Source organism: Bidens hawaiensis, unplaced genomic scaffold, assembly GCF_021521415.1.
Source record: "Bidens hawaiensis isolate Kalapana, Puna unplaced genomic scaffold, B.hawaiensis_p1.1 tig00010744_1, whole genome shotgun sequence".
Lineage (NCBI taxonomy): Eukaryota > Viridiplantae > Streptophyta > Magnoliopsida > Asterales > Asteraceae > Bidens > Bidens hawaiensis.
Window position 1 is genome coordinate 652540 of NW_027491824.1, and position 22807 is coordinate 675346.

A 22807-nucleotide genomic window follows, 5' to 3' on the forward strand; every position below is an offset into this window, starting at 1 on the left:
GTAAAAGTGACTGGGCGCCACGTGGCGCATAACACCTAGGGGTGGGGCTTTATGACTACACCCTGTTTTTGTATAAAATCATAACTCTGACTGGACACCACGTGACACATAATGTCTGAAGGTGAGGCTTTATGACTACTCATGGTCTAAGTAGGGGCTAATGGGTTAAAAGAAGGATTACATCCCCCACTTAATAATAGTCTTTTTAAGTGTCTAGTCATTCTAAACCAAATATACTTTCCATCTACCAATGAATATAATGGTTAATAGTAATTAGAACAAGTTAATTATTACTATGATTAAAGTTTGTGTGTTGTGTTAAGATACATTAATTCATTCAAGATGTGTCCAGTAATCTAATTCTAATCCTAAGATCGGTCGCTATGGGGCGCCCTTAGGGGGGCTTTTGGGCGACGTTGGCACCGAACACCGGCGTGGGGCGCCGACAAACCAAGGGCGACGAGGATGAGTCCGTTCCAACGGCCGGCGTGGTTTTGAATTTTGGTGGGTACCCCCCCCTCCAACGTTCATATTAACAGCTCTTTTTTTTAAAAAAAAAAAAAACTAATTATTTTATTTATAAACACTAACTCATTTTATCAATTTTTACTCGAACAAATATCAAATTTCAATCAAATTTCACTAAAAATCTCTCAACTCTCTACCATGGATCATTTCTCAAATTTCACAAGCTCGAGCTCAAACCCGAACCCAAACCCGAACACTAGCTCGAGCTCGAACCCCAACCCAAACCCGTGGGATCTGGCTCAAAGGTGGTGGGCTAGTATGCTCGCAAACAACAATGACCCTACCAACCCTTTCTATGCCAACCAGCATCTACCCGCAATGCCTCCAAAAGTACAACCGTTTCCCAACGATATGTTTTATCGAATGCCAATATCGTTTATGCCTCCGCCACACCAAACCCAAACACCCCAAACCCCAAATACTCGAAACCGAAGTTCACGAAACCCAAGTTCGTTGCAAACGAAGCCATAAAAGGAAGGTTGTTGCCGATCAAACACCAACCGGAAAGGTTGATAGGAAAAAGTGGGAAGACGATGAGGAAGCGGCGTTGGCGCAAGCGTGGATCGACTCATCCGAAGACTCAGTCTTAGGTGACGGTAAACGCAGCGCGGTATTTTGGGCAAAAATACGTGATAAGTTATTTGAGATAATGGGTCGAGGTTGCTACCGCGGGTATGATTCCGTCTCCAACAAATGGAAGGCAATGGTTTTTAAAAATGAACCACTTCTCCACAATTCACACTTGCCTTAAGAACAACAAAGGAAGCGGCATGAACGACGCCTACCTTCTTAAGGCTATGTTGAAACAATACAAGGGCCTTCATGGTCACCACTTCGGCATGGAGATGTTTAAAATTTGGAAGAAATGCACGAGCTCGCCAAAGTGGCATCCGATCTCGACATCTTCACCGCGACCGTCCAAACGGTCAAAAACAACGTCTACTTCGGCCAATCAATCGCCGTCTCAAGCGGGGTCGGATGCTCGTTCTCAATTTAACTTAAACGAGATTGATCTCGATTTTCTTTTTGATGAACCGGATGAGTTGCCACGTCCGGTAGGAAGAGAAAAGGTCAAGGCGGCTGCTAGAGGTGGGGGATCTTCGTCTAGAACGACATCCTCGTTGAGTTCCAACGTGAGCGCGCGGTTTGACAACTTGGAGCTTGCTCTTAAAGAGTTTCGCGAGGACAAAAAACACTCGAAAGAGGAACTCAAGATAATACACGAAGAAAGAAAAGCGATGCATGCAGAATACAAAGTCATGCATGAAGAAAGTAAGAAGTCTAAATCGGAGCGGCAACGAGAGAAGTACTTCAAGATTCTCGCAAAGGATCTCTCGCATCTGTATCCGGCCACGCGGGTGTTTTTGGAGGAAAAAAAAGCAAGGATAATGGCAAAATACGCACACGAGGACTCGGACGCCGAATATTAGTTCTAAATTTTTTTTCTATTTGTATGTTTTTTAGTTTAATTAAGTTTGATTTTTATTATATTTTAAGTTTAATAAAATTGTTGGTTTTTTAGTTTTATATAAAAAAATAAATAAAAAATTAAAGGGGCTTCGAAGCCCCCTCACCTCACCATAGAGGAGCATTTTTGGGGTGGGGTTTTGAAGCCCCTAGTGCCCATGTGATGCTGACGTGGCATTGGAGTAGGGCTTCGAAGCCCCTCACCATGGTGGATGGTCTAATTCTTCTGTCATGGATATCTTCCGACCTGGTGTAGTATAATTTATTCAATCAATTCTTTCCAAGTCTAATTAACCGTAATTTACCTATAACGTTTTCCAATCGCGTAGCTTTATAAATCAATCATGATCGAGCTTTGGTTTTAGTTAGTTAGCAGTGATCAATGTTTAACTTCATATTTACACTTAAAAGTGTTCTAACTCTACTTCTTGTTCTTAAACTGAAAACTTTGTGTATAATTGTTTAAATGTTAATTTTGATTTTTGACTGGTCAAATTTGTTTGCTACAACTTTTATTTTAATTGTATTTTATGAGTTCAGTTCATGATATCAGTTCACTTATTTTGTGTTGACTGGTCAACATAATTGTTATAGAATACAACAATACATAATAACCTTTAAGTTCTTCAGCTTCAGGAAAAGCTGCAACGTAGGAGTTGGAAGTTTGGAACGTATGGATCAGTTATTCTATTCGAATTCAAATCAGTCTTCTGGTATAATTTTGAGTAAGTGCAATCCGTAAGTTTTCGGCATTGTATTTGTTTTATATTTTATATTTTCTTTTTGGTTATTAATACATTATTAGTTTGTTGTTTATGTGAACAGCCCAAAAAGAATTGAGGATCTTTGTTCTCTATATTGATGCTTTCTTGGTATGTAATTTGTTCCTTTTAGCCATTTTCAATTTTTATTATATAGTTTGTCACTTGCATTACTGACTGGTCTATATTTTCCAGGAAAATGCAGGCTGAAAAGCAAGGATAATTCACCTTGGTAATAAAAATGCAGTATTTTTATTACCGTAGTATTGACATAACATGAAATGCTTGTATTTTTAATATATGTAACATGTGAAGTAGTTGCATGTTTAGAATACTTTACTCTGGACAAAAGTAGTATTTTTTTTCACCTGAGTGTTGACGTAACTGTTTCTAAATTGGTTTAGCCAGTAGGCTTGTAAATGAAGTGTCCGAGGCATGTTTGTGTTCGTTCATTTAACTTCAATCAAAACAAACAATTAAACGAACTTGGTTTTCTTGTTCATGTTAATTTATTAAGAAAATGAATGTGTCCGTGCTCGTTTATGTTCATTTAAGGATGTGTTCATTTAATTAAATTTACAAAAAGCTTTAATGGTATAAATGAACAGTTCACGAATGTAAACGAACATAAACGGACGAACATAACTGACCAAAAACCAATTAAAAGTAAACGTGAACATCTGTCTGTTGAGCCTAAAAAAACTTGACTAAATGAATCTCATATAACTAAACTAAATTGTAATGAGCCTAAAAGATCAAATGAATATATAAACGAATGAACTTAAAAAAGCGTAAACTAACAAACACAAATGAATGCAAACGAACCAACCTAACAAGCGAACCTTCACGAACATAAATGAACAAACGAGGGATGTGTTCATTTAACTAAATTTACAAAAAGCTTTTCATGTTTTGGGGTCTCAATTTCCTCAGCAGGTGGATTTGTTCATTCAGTATCTAAAAGTGAGCAGTACACCTCCTGTTTTACTTTTTGAGAAATAATTACTGGTTCGTTGTTATAATCGGCCACACAATAAACCCGACAAAAAACAGGCTTGCACAACTGATAATCAGTTCACACTTATTTTTTTGGGACAATTTGTAGACACAAATTGATTACAAGGTTATAAACATGGATGGGATTCTATAGATTTTGCAATGAGGTAATCAAACATTATTGGTAGATTGCCAATTAATTGTTTTTATGTGACACTTGATAATGGCAATTTTTAATGTTTTACAGATAAGTTTTCCTGATTTAAACAATTATGATGAGGAACTTGCTTGGCCTTTGATTCTAGACAACTTTGTTGATTGGTTAAAGTCAAAACGAATCTGATTAGTTTCGTAAGAAGGTTATTGAACATGTTTCATTAATTTTATGGTCTCAAGTCAGTGTAAAGGCTTTTCTGCTGAAACAAGTAAACAACAAATGCTGCATGAACAAAGCATCCGCCTTTTGTTTATATACATTTGTATTTATGTCATTCATTATATGTAGAGGAAATCGTTAGTTTGTATTAAATTTTACGAAATGATAAAGATGAGTTGTGGATATAAAACATGGGTTTAGATCAAATACAAATGAAATTAACGTGCTAAACGTGAGAATCAAGTAGAGTAATTATATATACAAGTAGAGCAATTATGTAATTACTCTATGATAATTACTCTATAATGTAATCACATAATTACTCTACTTATATATATAATTACTCTACTTGATTCTCACGTTTAGCACGTTAATTTCATTTGTATGTTAACCTTCCCCTATAAAACATATACAACTATTCCAAAAGTGGAAAAAAAATAGAAAAGGTTAATCGTGCAGTTTCAAGCTTCAAACTATTAGCCGGACCAGTAAACCACAAAACCAAACTATGTTGATCTCAAACAAGCCGACTTGCTTCGGTTTATACTTTATACAACACTGTCAGAACAGTTTTATCACTTTATGAACATCCTTGGTTTATACAGTTTAATTAAGGGACCAATCAACTTTTGCGAAGTCGGTTGAGAACTTGGCCATAATGTTGGTTCTCAATATCTGAATGTATCTTGGAAGACCCCACATGACATGGATCTCAATGTTTCTGTTGACTCACCAATCATCATGGGTCGTATGCAACAAAGGGATCCTATACATGAGGAGTGGGTCATGCAACTCATTTTCCCGGTAGTCTTTGAATTTGCTAAGGTAAAGAGAAACAAAAAATAAAGAGAAGTGATTCCAATGGATGATAATTGCTTAAAGTGTTGAATTCTTTAACCCAAAAATCAAACATATATTTATCTATGTTATATTGTTATGCACTTAAAATCTTGTGTTTCGTGTTGACCCGTTTTATGTTTTTGCTTCTTCATCTCTCATAATTTCTCAATAAACTTGATTTTATATGTGTAGCTCGAGATTAGTAGAAGCCAATGAGACTGTGGAGAATGGGTACTTGGATTTAAAAGCTATTGGAAATAAAGAGTTGCGCGTTAAATATTTCAAGACACGAAATTAGTTTCACTTTTTAAATTTTAATAGTTGGAGGGAAAATAATCGAACTTTACTTTTTTTAACACTTTCATTAACAACATTTCTGAAATCTAAATATAAACCTTTAAAAATGCTTATACTTAATAGGTTAACTTGACTATTGAATTGGTTGTATTCAAGTAAGCCAATTTATTAAACAAATTGTGTTTGGGTTAACTTGTTTAATAAACCAAAACATGTTTATTTCCGTTCTATATTTGTTTCGTGTAAGTAATATTCAACCCAATGCCAAACTGACAAAGCCTGTAAGCAAGGACGAAGCATAGAAGGCCAGAGGCGTGGGTGTCCCCTACTCTTTTCCGTTGTTTACTCAGTAGTGTAAATTTTCGCGTTTTTGAACCGATTACATAGAAGATGATTATACATAAATCAATATTAAAAGAATTAAGTGAAACAAAAACACAATTTTGATTGCTGAAGATAACGTCAAAAATCTGTTATTAGAAGACTCTAGAACCAACCGCCGGCGATATCCACGTCCATGACTTCTCAGATCCTGGCGAACAACTAGACGATGAACCGGATCTACTCGTACTACTCCTCAGCCTTTTCATCTCTCCTTCTTTATTATTATCTTTAATTCCAACTTTAGTTGAACTTATACTCGCCGGAATTATACAATTGCACAACAAACCTGCAGCATCACAGTTCGTTAATCGAAAAATTACTCGGTAAGGTTTAAATGTTTTAAAAAATGATGTACCAATTCTGGCAAGCCGATTGATCCAATTAGGGATGGAGTTTCCGGTGAGTCTAATGCATACATCCTTGCAAAAGTGATTGCAGTTTTTGGTGATGAGATTGTATGAGACTCCTTTGTAGTCTTCGGCTAGATCTTCCATTATTTGTCTTACTTCTCTTAGATTCTTCTCTGTCCATCCGATCATAATCTGCTTTCGGAATGTGAATCCTTCACATTGCTTCGGTTCTCCTTCGTAGATTCCGGTTGTTGATTGTTCGTGACATCCAAATGCATATTCATCTCCATGCACTAAATTCAGAGGATAAAAATGTCATGCTTTAGCTATAGCTACACCCGCCCACAAAACTCATATGGTCGTTTTGAACAAAAAAAAGTCAGATTTTAAAAGTTATTGGTCATAACATTCGTTTGGCCAATATCTGGACAGCCGTTTTTTAGTTTTTACTGTATGAGGCTTAAGCTTTGAAAATTATTGATCAGAATGTCGTTTGCTTAATATTCGAACGACTGTCAAATGGCCGTCTGACCACTATTCGGACGTCTGCGATTAAATATTAGACGATGTGTGTATAGTTGACTTTCGGCTAATCTAGTCAGCTACACCACCCCTCATTGTTTTCACATCATCAAACAACTGTCTACAAAACACTCGGATGACTGTTTTGTCAAAACTGTGTTTGTCGACAAAACAATCAAAATTTAAAAATTACTGGTCAGGCCAACCACCGATTTGACTTTTGAACAATATCCGGATGAATCATATAAATGTGTCTAAAATTAACTAAATAAAAATCCACAAAAGGATCCATTTACAATAGAGAGGCGGTGGACAACAAGTCGGAAAAGGAAATGCTAACCTTGGACACCGGAATGATAAACACCGAGGCCGAGCCAATAGGCGTAGCCGTTCATGGAGGTGAGATCATATACATTGAGGTATGCCGGCACCGATCCTTCTTTCCGGCACTCTATGGAGCTTCCTCTACACAGCATTTTTCAGTTGGAACTGAATTAAGGTTTGTGTATTTATGTAGGGAGAATCAACCACAACTAACAGTTAGCATTTTGCAAAAAGTGACATTTTCAAATTCTTAAAAGCATTGGTTGAAAATGCTGGAAATAATATATACACCGGAGAAAAGAAAAGAAACGAAAAGAATCACCGGCGTCATATAAGTACCGCATTCTTTGGCGGGCCACCACCACTACTCTTTGCATTTCTGGTTTTCTTTTTTGTTCACCTTATATGATAGAAATAAAATCATATAAAATGTTTTTTAAACAATTAGCTACATTATTTTTATTTAGCTAAATATTCACCTTTTAGAAAATAGCCATTTTTTACATAAATTATTTTACTTGAAACATGTATTGTTCACATTTTGATGTGGTTATTTTTGAGTTAGAAAATTTATGCGTACTCAATAAACCTTATTTTTTTTTGTTTTTTATAATTCATACAACTAATTATAAAAGATAGCATGCTATCCTTGTCCCTTGTCATGTAACCATCACACTAAATTACATAGAATGTTCATGTGGTGTGTTATTTGTCTTCATCACAACAATGTAGATGTGTTGAAGTGGAAGCCAGACATGTTAACCTAGCTAAGCCTGATATAATTTTGATCAATAAACATGCTCACTTACACTGAGACTCTAGAATAACATGCCATTGCAACTATTAACTAACTTAAATGCGATCTTTGAAACAATATCAACTGTGTCCAACATATTATGTGGGATATATCAGTTCGCTGATATTGGTCTCACCAAGGTTACAAACTAGGGTCTCAGCAATTAAAACGGTATGACGACATAGATTGAATTAATCGTCGACAATGTCTGGAAATTACATATATTTTTTAATGGTAGTTCATATTATCCCTCGTAGATAGGTGTGATAAGAGTGGACAAGGCAAGGCACTGTCAAAGTTAAGTGTTTTAGAGACAACTTAGGCTTATAAGTCGGTGATCTTTTCAAATGCAAACTTACAAATGATGAGGATATCATTGTCGACGGTAGATTTTAGTAGCGCTTGAAACATATTCTTGATTGTTTTCATTCTAATAAAATTTGATAGTATTCTTTTAATGTAACAATAATTTAATTGCTACTTAGTGTTAGGTACTACACTTATAACAAAGTTGTAAATAGTTGAGACTAGATTTGTAATATCTTAGTTAGATACCAGGTGTAAGTATACATGATACCATCTATGTAGTTTATTTCACCTGAATATAAAATATTATTTTTAATGAGAACCACATAAAATGTTAGAATATTTTTGGCACCAATAAAGGATGCTAGGTATTTTGGTAATCTAGGTAGGGCTTTTGTTTAATGTTGAGGCTAGAATTTAGATTTGAATGCTATGTAAAAGGTAGGTGTAATTGGAAAGTTCAAATCAAAATATAAATTGAGTTCTGTTTATTAACTAAAAATATAAAATTAGAATAAAAAAAAAACTCGCGTGTTGCGCCATTCAATATACTATTTGAAAGGGAAAATGTCATACAATAATAACCGAGTTTTAAAAGTGTTCTAATTATGCAACTCATGTAATTTTTACTCAAACTGGGTCACAAAATTTTCAAATCAAGGCTTATCGGATTTTTGTGCGTCAAAAAATAATAGAGGAGAAGGTATATGGTCAACATTTGCAATATATGTAATTATATTTAAAAAATAAAAAAAATCTTAATTAAATAAAATATTAAAAATAAAAGATAAAATTCACATCACTACTTCACATCAACATAAAAAAAGAAGATAAAAAGAAATTTCCCCATTTAAACAAACAAAATGTGCTAATGAAACCTATTAAAACCTATAATTTATTTAATATATGAAAGGTGAGTAATTTAATTAAAACATTTTTCAAACTTAAATGATTTAATTATAATAGTTTTAAAGCTTGGTTACCATTTTAAAAGTTATCCAACTATTATTTATGTCATATTAAATCATTGTCACAATAATATAACAAAGTGTGTATATTATTATTTTTAATTAAAAAGTAAATTATTATGTGTGGTGGAAGGAGTGTGTTGCTAATCATGGCAAGGTGGAGCTAGGTGGACATGATTAATAACAGAGTATTTTATCATGCTTTGTGATTTAGTTTGATTTTCTATCTTTTTTAAAATGTAGTTAATTAATATATATTTACTTAAAATAGTAAACTGAAATGCCAATTTTAATAAGCTTTTAATAATATGGGCTATATTTAATTTGTATTTACTCTTGGGAACGAAAGTTCGCTTTTTTAAAACTTAGGAATTTACAAAAATAAATAAAATTCCATTCCTAAACTTATTAAAAATAAAATTTTCACCATTTTATTAATTAAAAACTAAACTTGTATTCCAATGGTGGTAACCATACGATAACACCAAAATCATGCTACTCGGGTAAAGATGAGTTGAAACAGTTAGTTTCGGTGGACCCACACATATTTTTATCCCGCTTTTTATTAATACGTTATAATAATAATAATAATAATAATAATAATAATAATAATAATAATAATTAATCTTATTTAAAAAATATAAGTATTTTTATAATCATTTTATGTATTACTTTTAAAACCAATGCATACGAGGACATTATGTCATTCTCACAATCATCAATATAATATTGAGTTTGAAAAAAACATATTTGAAAACACACATAAACGTTTATTTAATAATCAACATTATGCCAAGAATTACATTATCAACATACAAGTATAAAAATGCGATACACAAGATAATTTTACAACCGTTTATATTTCTCTCTTTTTACTAACTTTTTTATGCTCCAATTACAAATGTATTATACAGTTGTCAATATATTATTGGGTTCAAAACAAACATGTCCCGATTAACAATAGAACAAGATAAACAAATATTAATTGGTCCACAGAAAAATGATTGCTAATTGCTCGAAGTAAGAAGTAAAACTATTCTGATAATGACATTCCACTATAATATCATTACGACTCTCGAAGTCATGCACGGTAGTAATACCAAACCTAATATGACGAGTAGTGTGGTCTTGAGCTAAGCCTTGGAAATCTTAATGTCATAATGTCTTTCAAATCCTCCTAGTCATTATCCTACAATAATTCTTGCTAAGAAGAATGCCCATATCGTGGCAATTCCATCCAGAAGTAGAGGTGCACAAAAACGTCGGGTCCGGACCCGACCCTGTTTTACCCGTCCTCGACTTGCGGGTAGGACCAGGTATAGGATTTATCCCTAGAGTAAGTGGAACTGGAACTGGAAATACCCGGTCAAAACCCAGGGGAACCGGTTAAAACCAGGTCAAATAACCGACTATACCCAGAATCGGTTCCTACCCGAACCCGGTTTGACTTTTGTTGACCATACTCGAAACCGGTTCCTATCCGATTCCGGGTTCAAAACATACCCGATTTGTGCACGTCTACCCGAAAGGTAATGGGCTACTCCTACAACACGTCCTTGTACGATTTTTTGAGCCCAAACGATTTTGTGTTGTATTGAACGGTTTGGGCCAAATTCCACCAACAATTCTCGTTAACACCTAACAGTAACACCCCTTTTTCGGTCCATTTAAAGCCTACGATTCAATTACTGGGCTTATTATTTTAAACATGGGCCCATCTCTTGCAATTGGAAAACCTAAACATTTTCCCTCTTCGTGTTCAACCTCACAAACTCACTTCTCGCAGCTCAAATCCTTACAGTAAGTTTTCTTTCTTTGCATGTTTGAATATGTTTTGTTTACTGTTTATCAAATCCTTGATTTTAAGTGAATAACGTGTTGAACTTTTAGTGCCTGCAAAAGAGGGCTTAGTTAGGTTAGTAACACTTATAATTAAAGAGGCTAATTAGGTTTCCATAATTTGGTCAAATTTTGTACTAAACTTGTTTGCTTGCTTCGTTTTATTCAGATTTATTATTATTACATTTGGATTTTGGTTTCTATCTCATTGTTTATTTGGGGACGCTTGTAAGATCATATCTGTATCTATATGCTTTTATTAGGTGATATCGTCCATCATGGCTGATGTCGAACAAAAGCCTCTCGATTATGTATCGGAAATCGTATTAAAGAAAAGAAAAAACAATGAGGACTGGGCAATTAGAAGAAGAGAGCAGTTGGAGCAACGGGTCAAGAAATCCAAAACTGATAATTTTGTTATTAAAAAGCCCGAACAGTTTATCAGAGAACACCGTGACAGAGTAAATAACAATAACCTTTGCTAATTAGTATAAGCCAGCATATATTCGGTGCTTAATAGTATTCTCATTTCATTACTATTTAGGAGGCTGATCTCATCAAAATGAAACATCGGGCAAAACGACCAAGAAAAGCATCTAGTTTATCTCAGTCTAAGCTCCTTTTTATCATACGTATACAAGGGTATATCACTGATCAAAGCTTATCATTTGTTTTGTTTTCTATATTTATTGGCTTTGCTTATATTTTTTTATTGTTATTATAGTAAAAGTGACATGCACCCTCAAACAAGGAAACTGTTATACTCTTTGAGACTAAGGAGGATGTTCACTGGTGTATTTGTTAAGGCAAATGAGAGAAATATGAGTATTCTACAAAAAGTGGAACCCTATGTGACTTACGGGTAAGTCTATACATATTATTCTAACTTTATTAAATCCTGTATTAACATCGTGTTCAATTATTATATTTGCTTATTATTTTGACAAATTAAAGGTATCCTAACCTGAAGAGCGTGAATGAGTTGATATACAAGAAGGGTTTGGGGAAAGTTAACAAGCAGATATGTCCTTTGACCGACAATAACATCATTGAACAGGTATATGATATACTTTAATTATCCGTGTTTGACTCATTTTATTAGTAAACGGGTTGATGCTGCCACTTCGAGTATCCTTGATTCTATGCTTTTTTCTTTGAAGACTTTATAACTTGATGCTTTTTTTTTCAGGCACTTGGGGAGCACAAAATTATATGCATTGAAGACATTGTAAACGAAATCGCGAATGTGGGCCCACATTTTAAAGATGTTTGCAGTTTTTTGTGTCCTTTCAGTTTAAACAAGCCGGAAAAGGCGTTGCAGGGTAAGAAAAAGCCGTTCAGGGACGGAGGTGACTCTGGAAACCGTGAGGATCAAATCAATGAGTTGATTAATAAGATGAACTAATCATATACCTTCCAATGTAAGATAGTTGAATCTTTCTGATGTTACATTTTGTGAACTGAGGTGTTTTGAATTTTGAACCCAATAGTAAAATTTTTTTATATTTTTAGATTTGGCTAACCGCTCACGGCTTCTCTGTTTTGAAATTCTTTGAACTCGGGCCCGTTTCGAGCTTTATAACTAGTTGAGTAACTGAACCAATTATACGTTTAAATGGTGAATGTGCGCAACGATTGTGATTAATATTATTTAAAGAAGTATTTGCGTAGAAAATACGCCACTCAAATAGTGTTAAATCATTTTCAGTCATCAGAATTTTTTAAAGTTATTTAGAGAAATCTTTTTCACAAGACGTTTAGATAGTTAGTCACCGAAATTAACTAACAGTGTTAAATCATTTTCAGTCATCAAAATTGTTAGTTAACATTATTTATTTAGAGATATCTTTTTCGCAAGACGTTTAGCTGGTCAGTTACCGAAGTTAAGCAATGGTGTTAAATCATTTTCAGTCATCAAAATTGTTTAGGAAATTATTTAGAGAAATCTTTTTCGCAAGGCGTTTGGGTCGTTGGTCAACGAAATTAGCACGGTTTTGCCTTGTGTTGATCCAAGTTTGGCATTCTTACTCCAGAATCAGTTTTGTCAAAGGCTAGTTTTGTTGTAGATCTGTATATCAATTCTACTCAATTGTTGCACTTGATTAAGATTATACACCACACTTAGATTGGTTTCATACTTGCAAGTATCTCAGGAATGAGAGGTATGCTTTTCCTTAGATCATAAGAACCCGTCAAAAGAAAACTTTTCGGTTCCACCAATACCATGTTAACCAGTGAGACCGACCTGATACACCGTAGGCAGATCAAGGGCTGGCAATTCGTGTCTTAACAGGTAAGAGACGACGCGCTTAACACGAATATCAAACTTGAATACGACTCGTTTAATTACTTTATATGTCATGACTATAAGACAGTCTTAAGTTATGTGTACCAATAAGGGATAATGAGAGAGTGTAGCCTACTAATTTCAATTATTTAAGAAAATAAAAAATTCACACACCGCACTTTTTTGATTAACCGGTCTTATCGTGTCTTTAACAGGTACCCAATTGTCAGCCCTCCGCCAGCAGATGGTGTTGGAAGGCTTATAAGCAGGAAACTAAAAAGTATGCAGTTACATTTAGTCAAAGGAAACACAATGCAACAATGGAAATCAAGTACACAAACAACATCTTTACCTAAAATTATCCTTTAACCTGTGGTACCATTACAACAAATGTTACAAAACAATTTAACAAACACTTACAAGTTACAACATATGCTTCAATTCTCCACACCCAAACCATACAACACGCCCGCATACTTCTCCAACGACCCACTGAAGAAACTCTCCTTCAGCTTCCTAAACGTGCACGACGTCAGCAAACTATCCGAACCCGCCTGATGACACACCCCAACCCGTTCCACTTCCAACAACTCCGCCAGCTTATTCAAACCGCCGTGCAGACTATTACAAAACTTCATCAAATGCTTAATATCATACACCGTCGGAAAATACATCCTAATCATATCAAAAAACCCCGCCTGCGTATCGGGCAACTCCCGACACGCCAACACCTTCAACAAGTACCCGAAATCATACCCGCTGTGAAACGTCACCCAATACACACCATCATTCAACACGATCCCAGACGACATCAGCAGCTCACCGAACCGCCTCGAATCAATCCCCTTTTCGTTATTTTTCACAAAATCAATCCCACTCTCTTTCAAAAGCTCAACTGAATCATTCGCGAAAACGTCATCGTTTACATTAAACTCACGGAAATTAAACTGCCAGATACAAGGTTTATCTTTATCTGTTCCGCAAGTGGGTAAGTTACCATTATCGTCTGAGAACGTGAGGCCTAATTGGATTAATTTAAGCATATCCACGTTGTCTTTTAACATTTGGTAATGATAATCGTTATTGTTTTTGAAATTACCCACCGGACGAAGAACGATGCCGGGAAACTCGGTGTCCATTGCCACGTACGGATAGTCGTCAACGATGACGCGAATTAGCTCGAATTCTTGGTCAAGATTGTCGTTCCAGACCTCGCGGATTTGAATTGAATCGTCTTTTGGTAAAATCGATATTTTTTTTTGGGTGAAATTGGTGAAGAATTAGTGTAATCTGTAGAAAGAATTAGAAGAGAGCAGCACCATTAAAGGGTGTGAAGCAGCTGTGATACGATATGGACTTGCAGGAGGATTGTGGCCAGTGGGTATAAAATAAACAATGTACACCGCCATTATCTTCGTTTTATTTATTTTATATTGCTAGATATTTTTACGCGTTTTGGTTTGGTTTTTGATTTCTTTTTTATGGTGGAACCGAACATAAACCGAATTTGATGTGTTTAAGATGGAATTGGGAATGAAATTTTAATGGTTTCTTTTCGAACAGAAAAGTCTGAAGTTTAAGAAGGATGTTTATGGGTTATCTGGTTTTGTAAGGGACTAAATATATGAATCAAGTTTCCTCGTTTTAGTTGAGTTTATTGAAACCACAATCTGATTATCTAATGTCGGTTCGAAATAAGAAAAATGAATATGAAATTTAATTCGGTTTTAAATGGTGGTGGTTTGATTTTGTTTGTAGTTAAATCCCCCCCCCCCCCCTTCCCCTTTTCTCCCATAGCCAACTTCCATCAAAACACCTACATGGCGTTTTCAATCCTGAGTTTGACGCGTTTTTGGGATCACGACGTTTGGATGTATGATTTACAGAAAAAGGGAAAAAGTTGTTGGTGGGGATTGTTGTTTAAAAAAAGTAATAAAAATAAATTAATTTTTTAACTCTAAAACCACCTCATTAGTGGCATATTCTCTAATAACTCCTAGTTTCCTTTTCGGTATGCACATCTCTGTCAATAACAAGTTGCTTTTGCATTAACTTTTCTTTATCGACAGTAAACGCATCCCATCAGGAAGCTGCTTAGCAACAACTTCTACATTGGTATTCATTAGTACCAAGTAACCGTTAGGTCTACATATTTCTTCATTGTTTGTTTATGTTGAATTGAAACCCTTGGTTTTTTAAACAACTATTTAGCTCAAAGATTTACCAAACGTTTTATCCTCCTAATCTTTAACTCAGATTCTCAAAGAACAACGATAATTGCTATGAATTACAACAGAGAGATCATACTTGTACGCATTTATGTTCAAGTAAATCTTGTACAATATTACATAGTTTCCCAGTGTTATGTGGCATTGAAGAAACACTAACCGGACCCCGGGCAGATTACTGGTAACCTGGGGGTTAGATAGATGTTTCCCACGAGGGGTTAGACCCTTGGAAGATGGTTCTTCTGATAACCTGCAAAACAGACACCGTGAGCTCGTCACTGAGAAGGGGGGGGGGGGTTCCTCCTTGTGACCACCCTCCGGCGTGAGAATCAGACTAGATTGCTCTTTAAATATAAAAGTATATTAAGAGATTGCTAGAGCAGATATCAGGTATATTATGATGATATAAGATAATGTCCAGATGATCATACCATTTGGGGTATTTATAGCCGAAGGTAGGTTTCCAAGGAGGTATGGCCGGCTGCTACAGTGTTCCTGTTCATCAACAGTAGCCTACGCACGTGCCCTGCTGGTAGTTGGTGGGTAGGCAGCGGCTGATAGTGACCAGGCCTGCTGTGTACTATTCCCTTTCCACCAACTGCCGGCTACGCACGTGGTATGACAGTAGTTGGTGAGTAGGCAGCGGCTAATAGTGATACAGTACAGGAGCATGCTGCTCGCCATACTGTATCAGTGAGCTGTCGTATCCCTGATCAGATCTTTCGCCCATACCTCGTCAGGTACAGTAAAAGATCCTTCAGTATACGGACTGGCTTATTTGGGCGGGAGTATTCCCCCTCCCGCCTCTGTGCGGGATTGCTCCCGGCTTGGCTCATTCCTTCAGGTGACACTGAATGATCGAGAGCTAAGTGCCTTGTGCGTGTAGCCATGCTGCGCGGGTGGCCTTCCCTAATGGCTTGTATCCGAGGCTGCGGGGACAGGCGGAGTCCTTCACCATTGGGAGGCATTTCCTGCGGGACCAGCTTGCGTACTGCGCGTAAGGACGTCACGTCTCTGAGCATGGTTGGTCCTGCGGATCCAGTTGGTCTCTGCGCAGACGTCCCTGTTTAAGGTGAGTCTTGCGGGTCCAACTGGGCTCTGCTGGGACCTACCTCTTCAAGTCCCCCCAGTCCAATGTTCTTCTCATGCGTGTTTAATAAAGTGAGGTGAACTTTTGGACTTAAGCAAAGGGTTTTGAAAAGGGTTTTGTAAGGTTTTCCATGGGGATTCTTTCCGCGGAAGTCCTTGTCACTTGCAGAAATGCCCGAGTTTCCTGCTTGGTCTTTGGGTATGATGCGGGTAGGTCTGTAATCTCCTCGCAAGTCAGGAGCATTGAGTCCCAGTTGTATGTATTTTCCATGAGGTTTTGGTAGTTTTGAACATAGTGATCAATTATGTTAAAACCACCAATTCCATTCTGGAGCTTCAAACAACTTTGTTCTCGACGTTCCTGCTATGCGGGGATGTTATTTCCGTTTCCGCAAGCATTGCCCAGAAGATCCTTCCTGGTTTCAATTCCCCGCGGAGCGCTAGGTATGTGAAGGGTTTTGCCTTAACACTGTACCAGTGCTCGTCTTACGGTTACTTTACTTCCAAGGTATTCCTGGCGTCAATTCCCTGCGGGTGCTAGGTATGTGAAGGGTTTTGCCTTAACACTGTACCCGCATCCGTCTTTCGGTTACTTGTTCACCAAGGTTTACTTGGCGTCAATTCCCTGCGGGTGCTAGGTATGTGAAGGGTTTTGCCTTAACACTGTACCCGCATCCGTCTTTCGGTTACTTGTTCACCAAGGTTTACTTGGCGTCAATTCCCTGCGGGTGCTAGGTATGTGAAGGGTTTTGCCTTTACACTGTACCCGCATCCGTCTTACGGTTACTTATTTGCCAAGGTTCTTGACTTCAATTCCCTGCGGGTGCTAGGTATGTGAAGGGTTTTGCCTTTACACTGTACCCGCATCCGTCTTACGGTTACTTGTTTGCCAAGGGGTAAGGGGTATTTTCCCGCTTACTTTTTAATATTTTCGAATTTTGAATTTTGAAATTCGAAGAGTTGGTGAAAAGATAAGAACAGTCCAAACCTCTGAAACGTCGTGCGACGGTTTCTTCTGACTGTCAGGACGTGCAGGAAGTTATGGTGACGTGACAGAACATGGTCATTCCAGTCGCTTTTTCTGGCGCGTGGGCACGATTTTTCGGGCGCGTGGCCGCGAAATTACTGGCACGCGTCCTGTCGACAGCTGTTGCCAGCTTGCTTTTTGCCACGTGTCATAGTTTCATTGCACCTTCGATTTCTCTCTCCTCCGCATTAAATTCACCGCATTAATTGCGATTACTATATAAAGGGGGAGAGGGTTATTTGTAATCCATACTTTTCACTCTTCTCTTCATCTTTAAGGCGATTTCCGGCGAATACTCCTTTATTCAATCGAGCATTCTCTCGAAATCGTTCTTTTCTTCCTCTGTAAGATGTCTTCTCGTGATGCTGAAGCTATAGCTGACGACAGGGGTACTGCTGGCGAGTGCCAGTGTGCTCTGCCCGGCGATCAGTACCGGTATGTTGTCAGGAAGTTCATGCTCGATCATCTCGAGCCTGAGTTTCCTGAATCCCACCAGACCGTGTACGATGCCCCCAGAGGCAAGATCGGGGTTTATGCTGCATTTTTTGTCTATGGGAATCTTAGATTCCCATTGACAAAATTTGTTTACCGTGTCCTTGAGAGGCACGGTGTTCATTTGACCGAGCTGCACCCTATGGCGATCGCCAAGATTCGCCATTTTGAGTGGGTGTGCCGGATTTTGGGCATCGAGCCCCATGTGGATCGCCTGATGACCTTCTATACCTGGAGGTGCATCCAGGGGTGGTACACCTTGACGACCCGTATTAAGGGTCTGAAGATTTGCGACACCGAGCGCAGTCTTCGCGCGTGGAAGCAGGAATTCTTCTACATTTCTGCCCGCGCCATCCCCCTTGCCATGAAGTTTAAAAATGGCCAAGCGATACCGAGCCTTCACGCCCCCAACTACCAGGAGGCGGAATGGTTTTCGAAGATATCCCGGATCCAATCTCCGGTTTACCGGTTTGCGGAGTCCGGGATGGTCATGTTAGGGATGAGCCGGGTGTGGAAGGATGCGTCTCAGGTTCCCATCCTTCTCGAATACGGTTTGAACTCTATTCCCTATGGTATGTCTTGTCTTTCTTTTTGATACGCGTTTGTCTTCTAACTGTTTATTCTTTCAGAGGGAAATGATTTGGAGTCGCTTCTGTACCCGCGGGAAACCGACGGTCCTGCGCGGATGGGTACTCGTGCTCTGGACGAGGGCGAGTTGCCCATCCTGGAGCAAACGGCGGATCGGTTTGTGGAGGTCTATCCGCTGGGCCACGAGATCCTGAGCCACCGGCGGCCAGGTAAGGCGATATTCTTTCCTCAATCCCTCAATGCTGTACCCGCTGCTGGAATTCCTGACCCGTCTTCTTCTGAGGAATCCTCAGATGCTCCTCCGTTGGTGCGGAAGAAGAAGGCTGCTGCCGGCGTGAAGGGGAAGGAGAAGGCCTCCACAGCTGATCCAGTGGTTTTATCTGACTCGGAGTCAGATAGTGAAGAAGTGGCGGGGAAGCCCGGTGGTGAGAAGACCACTGCTCCGGAGGCTACGACCGTTACCTCCGGAGAACCAACGAAGACGACGGTGACCGGTACCAAGAGGCCGGCTCCATCGGGTTCCTCCCCGCCCGTCCGTACGTTCAGGGTCAAGAAAACCCGTAAGTACAATCATGATGTCTGTAGATTTATCACTTCATAAATTTATCCAACACTCTCCTCTTTGTGCAGGCGTGGATGTTGACGCATTCCGGGGTGAAGCGCAGAGGAGTACCCTTCCGCCAATGACGGTAGGCTTGGTCAGCCTACCTGAGGCGTCGACCCAGGTGACCGCGCCTGCTTCCGCTGGTTCAGTTGCTCCTGAGCAGACTGTTCCAGCTGAGATGACGTCCCCGCCGGCCGTGAGTGCGATTTTTACAGCATCCTTCACAGAGCCGGCGGTTACTGCTGCTGCTGACTACGAGGCGGCGACCACGGCGGCGACCACAACGGCGACAACGGCGGCTGCCACCATGCCTGCGCCACCGGCACCGATGGCCGGATCATCAGGTACGCGCAGGGCTTCCCGCCGATCTTTGCCACCTTCCCGTCTGCCTGACCTGTTGGATGGATTTCCTTTAGGTTCAGGTGATGGGTTTGGCGGCTATCGGCCTGTCATTGACCCTATAGGTGCGTGGGGTTCCTTTCTTTTTCCCTTGTTTTTTATCATCTTTTCCTTACTGCCTTTGTTTCTTTTGCAGTGTCGGATTCCAATGAAGTGTATGTTCCGCGATGGAACATACGCCGAGGAACAACCCTTCGTACCCCTGTGGAGTGCGTGGACTGGGCTCGCCACGCTGCTCCTCATGGTGCGTTGGGGGAAGCCATGGCTAGCTACCAGGAGGGTAGGCTAACCAATGAGCTTCGGGTTCTCCAAGCCCGGATGCAGCCGCGCGTCGAGTTGCTTTGTCGTGAAAACGACAAGTTGAAAGCAGCTCGCGCCAAGGACGTATCTGAGGCGCGTGCTCTTCGGGAGGAGAACCAACAGCTGGCGACAGCTGCCGCCGACAAGGAGAAGGCCTTCAAGGCCCTCGAGGTTGAAGTTCAGGCGCGACTCGAGGCCCGCTCCAAGGCTGCCCAAGCTGTGAATGAACAGCTTCGGCTGGCCAGGGAGACTGCGCGAAACGCAACCGAGAGGGCTGCCAAGGCTGAAGCCGTTGCTGAGCCTTTGCGTGTGGAGAATGAGGAGCTCAAGGCCAAATTAGAGGCTCTCCAACGCGCTCATGATGCCTTGGCAATGGAAGATGCCAAGAAACTCCAGGAAATCCTGGACCAGAGGGGGGTGCTTGACCACACCGAGCGGAAACTTAAGGGCGTCGAAGAGGCTGCCGCAAAGGAAGTTTTACTTGCCAATCTTAACAAGAGCGAAGCCGAACGCGCCCATAACGAAGCTCAAACTGCCCTCCAATGGCTTCTTCGAGAAGCGTTGCCTCAGGTATGTTTAGTTTTATCTTCACGCTTTTCTTTTGTAAGAAAAGGTTCTAATACTTGTGTTTTCTTTGTAGGTTGTGCGTCGGGTCTTTTCAGAGACCTCTTACGATGATGCTATGACCGCAGCCCTCAACGCTTCTCATGAGGATGGGGAAAAGGCCGGCTTCCTGCTTGGTCTAGGGTTTGTTGAGAAAGGCGTCCCGCCTTCCAACTTCCCTTTGTTCGATGTGGATACCGAAGCCATTTATGACCAAGCATTGAACCAATACGCCGCCTTCCCGCATCCAGTGGTGGAAAAGGTGGACGAAGTAGCTGCTGCTGATGATGGGTTAGCTGTCCTCAAAGCGTTCCTCGAACCACCCCGTTCTTCTGACGGAGCGGGTCCAAGTGGAAGCGGCCCTGAAGCTTGATCCTGAAGATCCCTTCCCATTGCTAAGATAGACTTGTATAGTTTTATTCTTTTAGGCGGGTAGTTACCCGGCCATTCTTGTAATATATTCTTGAAATATTAATCTTTTTGCGTATAAGATTGTTATTTCCTTCTTTGGGTTCCTTGCTTTATAAACTTATGACTTGCATACTTAGTTTAAATTAGCAATTTTCCAAGTGTTTAGAATAAGAACCTTTGAACGTGGTTGATAATGGGTTAAAGTTTCGCTTCCTCCTTCGTGATTGTGCGGGTAGAACCGTCACTTGCACTTGGTAGGATGGCTAAACTTTAACCTTCATCTGACCTGCGTGTAGGTTTTCCTTTTCGAAATTTCTAAGGCATTAAGATAAGTTAACCTTTGAACGTGGTTGATAATGGATTAAAGTTTTCGCTTCCTCTTTCGTGATTGTGCGGGTAAAACCGTCACTTGCACTTGGATGGCAAAACTTTACCCTTATCTGACCTGCGTGTATGTTTTCCTCACCTTTTGAGGATAAGTTAACCTTTGAACGTGGTTGATAACAGGAAGTCTTGCTTCCTCTTTCGTGATTGTGCGGGTAGAACCGTCACTTGCACTTAGTAGGATGGCAAAACTTTACCCTTATCTGACCTGCGTGTAGGTTTTCCTCACCTTTTGAGGATAAGTTAACCTTTGAACGTGGTTGATAACAGGAAGTCTTGCTTCCTCTTTCGTGATTGTGCGGGTAGAACCGTCACTTGCACTTAGTAGGATGGCAAAACTTTACCCTTATCTGACCTGCGTGTAGGTTTTTCTCACCTTTTGAGGATAAGTTAACCTTTGAACGTGGTTGATAACAGGAAGTCTTGCTTCCTCTTTCGTGATTGTGCGGGTAGAACCGTCACTTGCACTTAGTAGGATGGCAAAACTTTACCCTTATCTGACCTGCGTGTAGGTTTTTCTCACCTTTTGAGGATAAGTTAACCTTTGAACGTGGTTGATAACAGGAAGTCTTGCTTCCTCTTTCGTGATTGTGCGGGTAGAACCGTCACTTGCACTTAGTAGGATGGCAAAACTTTACCCTTATCTGACCTGCGTGTAGGTTTTCCTTATCCTTTTTAAGAATTTTGTTTTGAACCGTTCGACGCGCGGTTGTCGATAGGTTAGTGTTCGGTTTCCTTTCATGATTCATGCGGATAGACTGGCACTTTCATTTAATAGGATAATTGAACTCTTCCCCTTCAACTGACCTGCGTGAAGGTTTGTCAAGTTATTGGGTTCGTGCGGGTAGGACCGCCTTCCCACGCAACGACTTCACGTAATGTGAACGCCGTCACCAGTGTTGCATAGTTTAACCGTTCGACGCGCGGTTGTTGATAGGTTATTATTCAGTTTCCTTTAATGATTCATGCGGATAGACCGGCACTTTCATTTTTGGGTGCTGAACTTTTTCCCAAACTGACCTGCGTGAAGGTTTGTCACGTTATTGGGTTCGTGCGGGTAGGACCGCCTTCCCATGCAATGACTTCACGTAATTATGCGGTGAAAACCGGCATATTAGTGTTCAGAAAAGTATGAATGTAAAATCATCAGCTTCGATGTTCTTAAAGAGAATCATTTCCATTAGAAGTGGCTCTTGGCCTTTTCTTTACAAATTGGAATTGATTTACATGCAGACTGTGTAAATGAGCTCCCTTCCATGTTGGGATGGGAGTGCCATCGAGCCGATACGCACCTGGTTCGGGATCTCGTTCTTTACGCAGCATGTAGTCTCGATTTTGAAGCTGGAATTGATTCGTGTCTTCCCCAGCTGAGGTTCTATACGCACCCGCCTGCTCAGCCTTTATTGTGCCACGAGGTGCGCGAGCGTCCCATCTCTGACAAATGCTTCGACCATGTCCTTTATGTCTATGCATTCTTCAGTGTTGTGGCCTTTTGTCTTGTGGAAGTCACAGTATTTGCTCCGATCAGCATCGTGACGATGTCGGATTATTGGAGGCTTTGGCCATGGGAGCTCTTCAGTGGCGAATATCTCAGTGACGCTTTTGGTGAGTGGCGTCCATCTGGAGTTCCGGTGCGACTGT

At 39.7% G+C, this 22807-nt stretch overlaps 1 protein-coding gene, 1 long non-coding RNA gene and 2 pseudogenes across 3 annotated transcripts; 2 read left to right on the forward strand and 2 right to left on the reverse strand.

The window, feature by feature from the left end:
* Positions 1-3664: 3664 nt before the first annotated feature.
* LOC143536179 (uncharacterized) lies at positions 3665-4130 on the forward strand. The gene is made up of 3 exons (XR_013135848.1): positions 3665-3719; positions 3862-3919; positions 4000-4130. It is a non-coding gene; the product is annotated as an uncharacterized LOC143536179 (long non-coding RNA).
* A 1611-nt stretch (positions 4131-5741) lies between these two features.
* On the reverse strand, positions 5742-7094 carry LOC143536192 (deSI-like protein At4g17486 pseudogene; annotated as a pseudogene). Its single transcript, XR_013135849.1, has 3 exons — positions 6862-7094; positions 6005-6292; positions 5742-5935 (listed from the first exon to the last, which is right to left on the reverse strand). The product of XR_013135849.1 is annotated as a deSI-like protein At4g17486 pseudogene (transcript).
* Positions 7095-10633: 3539 nt separating this feature from the next.
* Positions 10634-12265, forward strand: LOC143536199 (large ribosomal subunit protein uL30z-like). The gene is made up of 6 exons (XM_077030243.1): positions 10634-10715; positions 11018-11215; positions 11299-11396; positions 11479-11616; positions 11709-11811; positions 11944-12265. Exons 2-6 carry the CDS (start codon positions 11033-11035, stop codon positions 12157-12159), a joined length of 738 nt encoding a protein of 245 aa, XP_076886358.1. The 5' UTR covers positions 10634-10715; positions 11018-11032; the 3' UTR covers positions 12160-12265.
* Positions 12266-13365: 1100 nt separating this feature from the next.
* On the reverse strand, positions 13366-14480 carry LOC143536200 (putative CCR4-associated factor 1 homolog 7 pseudogene; annotated as a pseudogene).
* Positions 14481-22807: the final 8327 nt, after the last annotated feature.

Bases quoted from the DNA above. Each gene is read 5' to 3' on its own strand.
- LOC143536199 (XM_077030243.1), top strand. From the start codon at position 11,033: ATGGCTGATGTCGAACAAAAGCCTCTCGATTATGTATCGGAAATCGTA. The intron at 11,397-11,478 runs GTATATCACTGA...TTGTTATTATAG, and splicing joins TTTATCATACGTATACAAGG to TAAAAGTGACATGCACCCTC. The intron at 11,617-11,708 runs GTAAGTCTATAC...GACAAATTAAAG, and splicing joins GAACCCTATGTGACTTACGG to GTATCCTAACCTGAAGAGCG.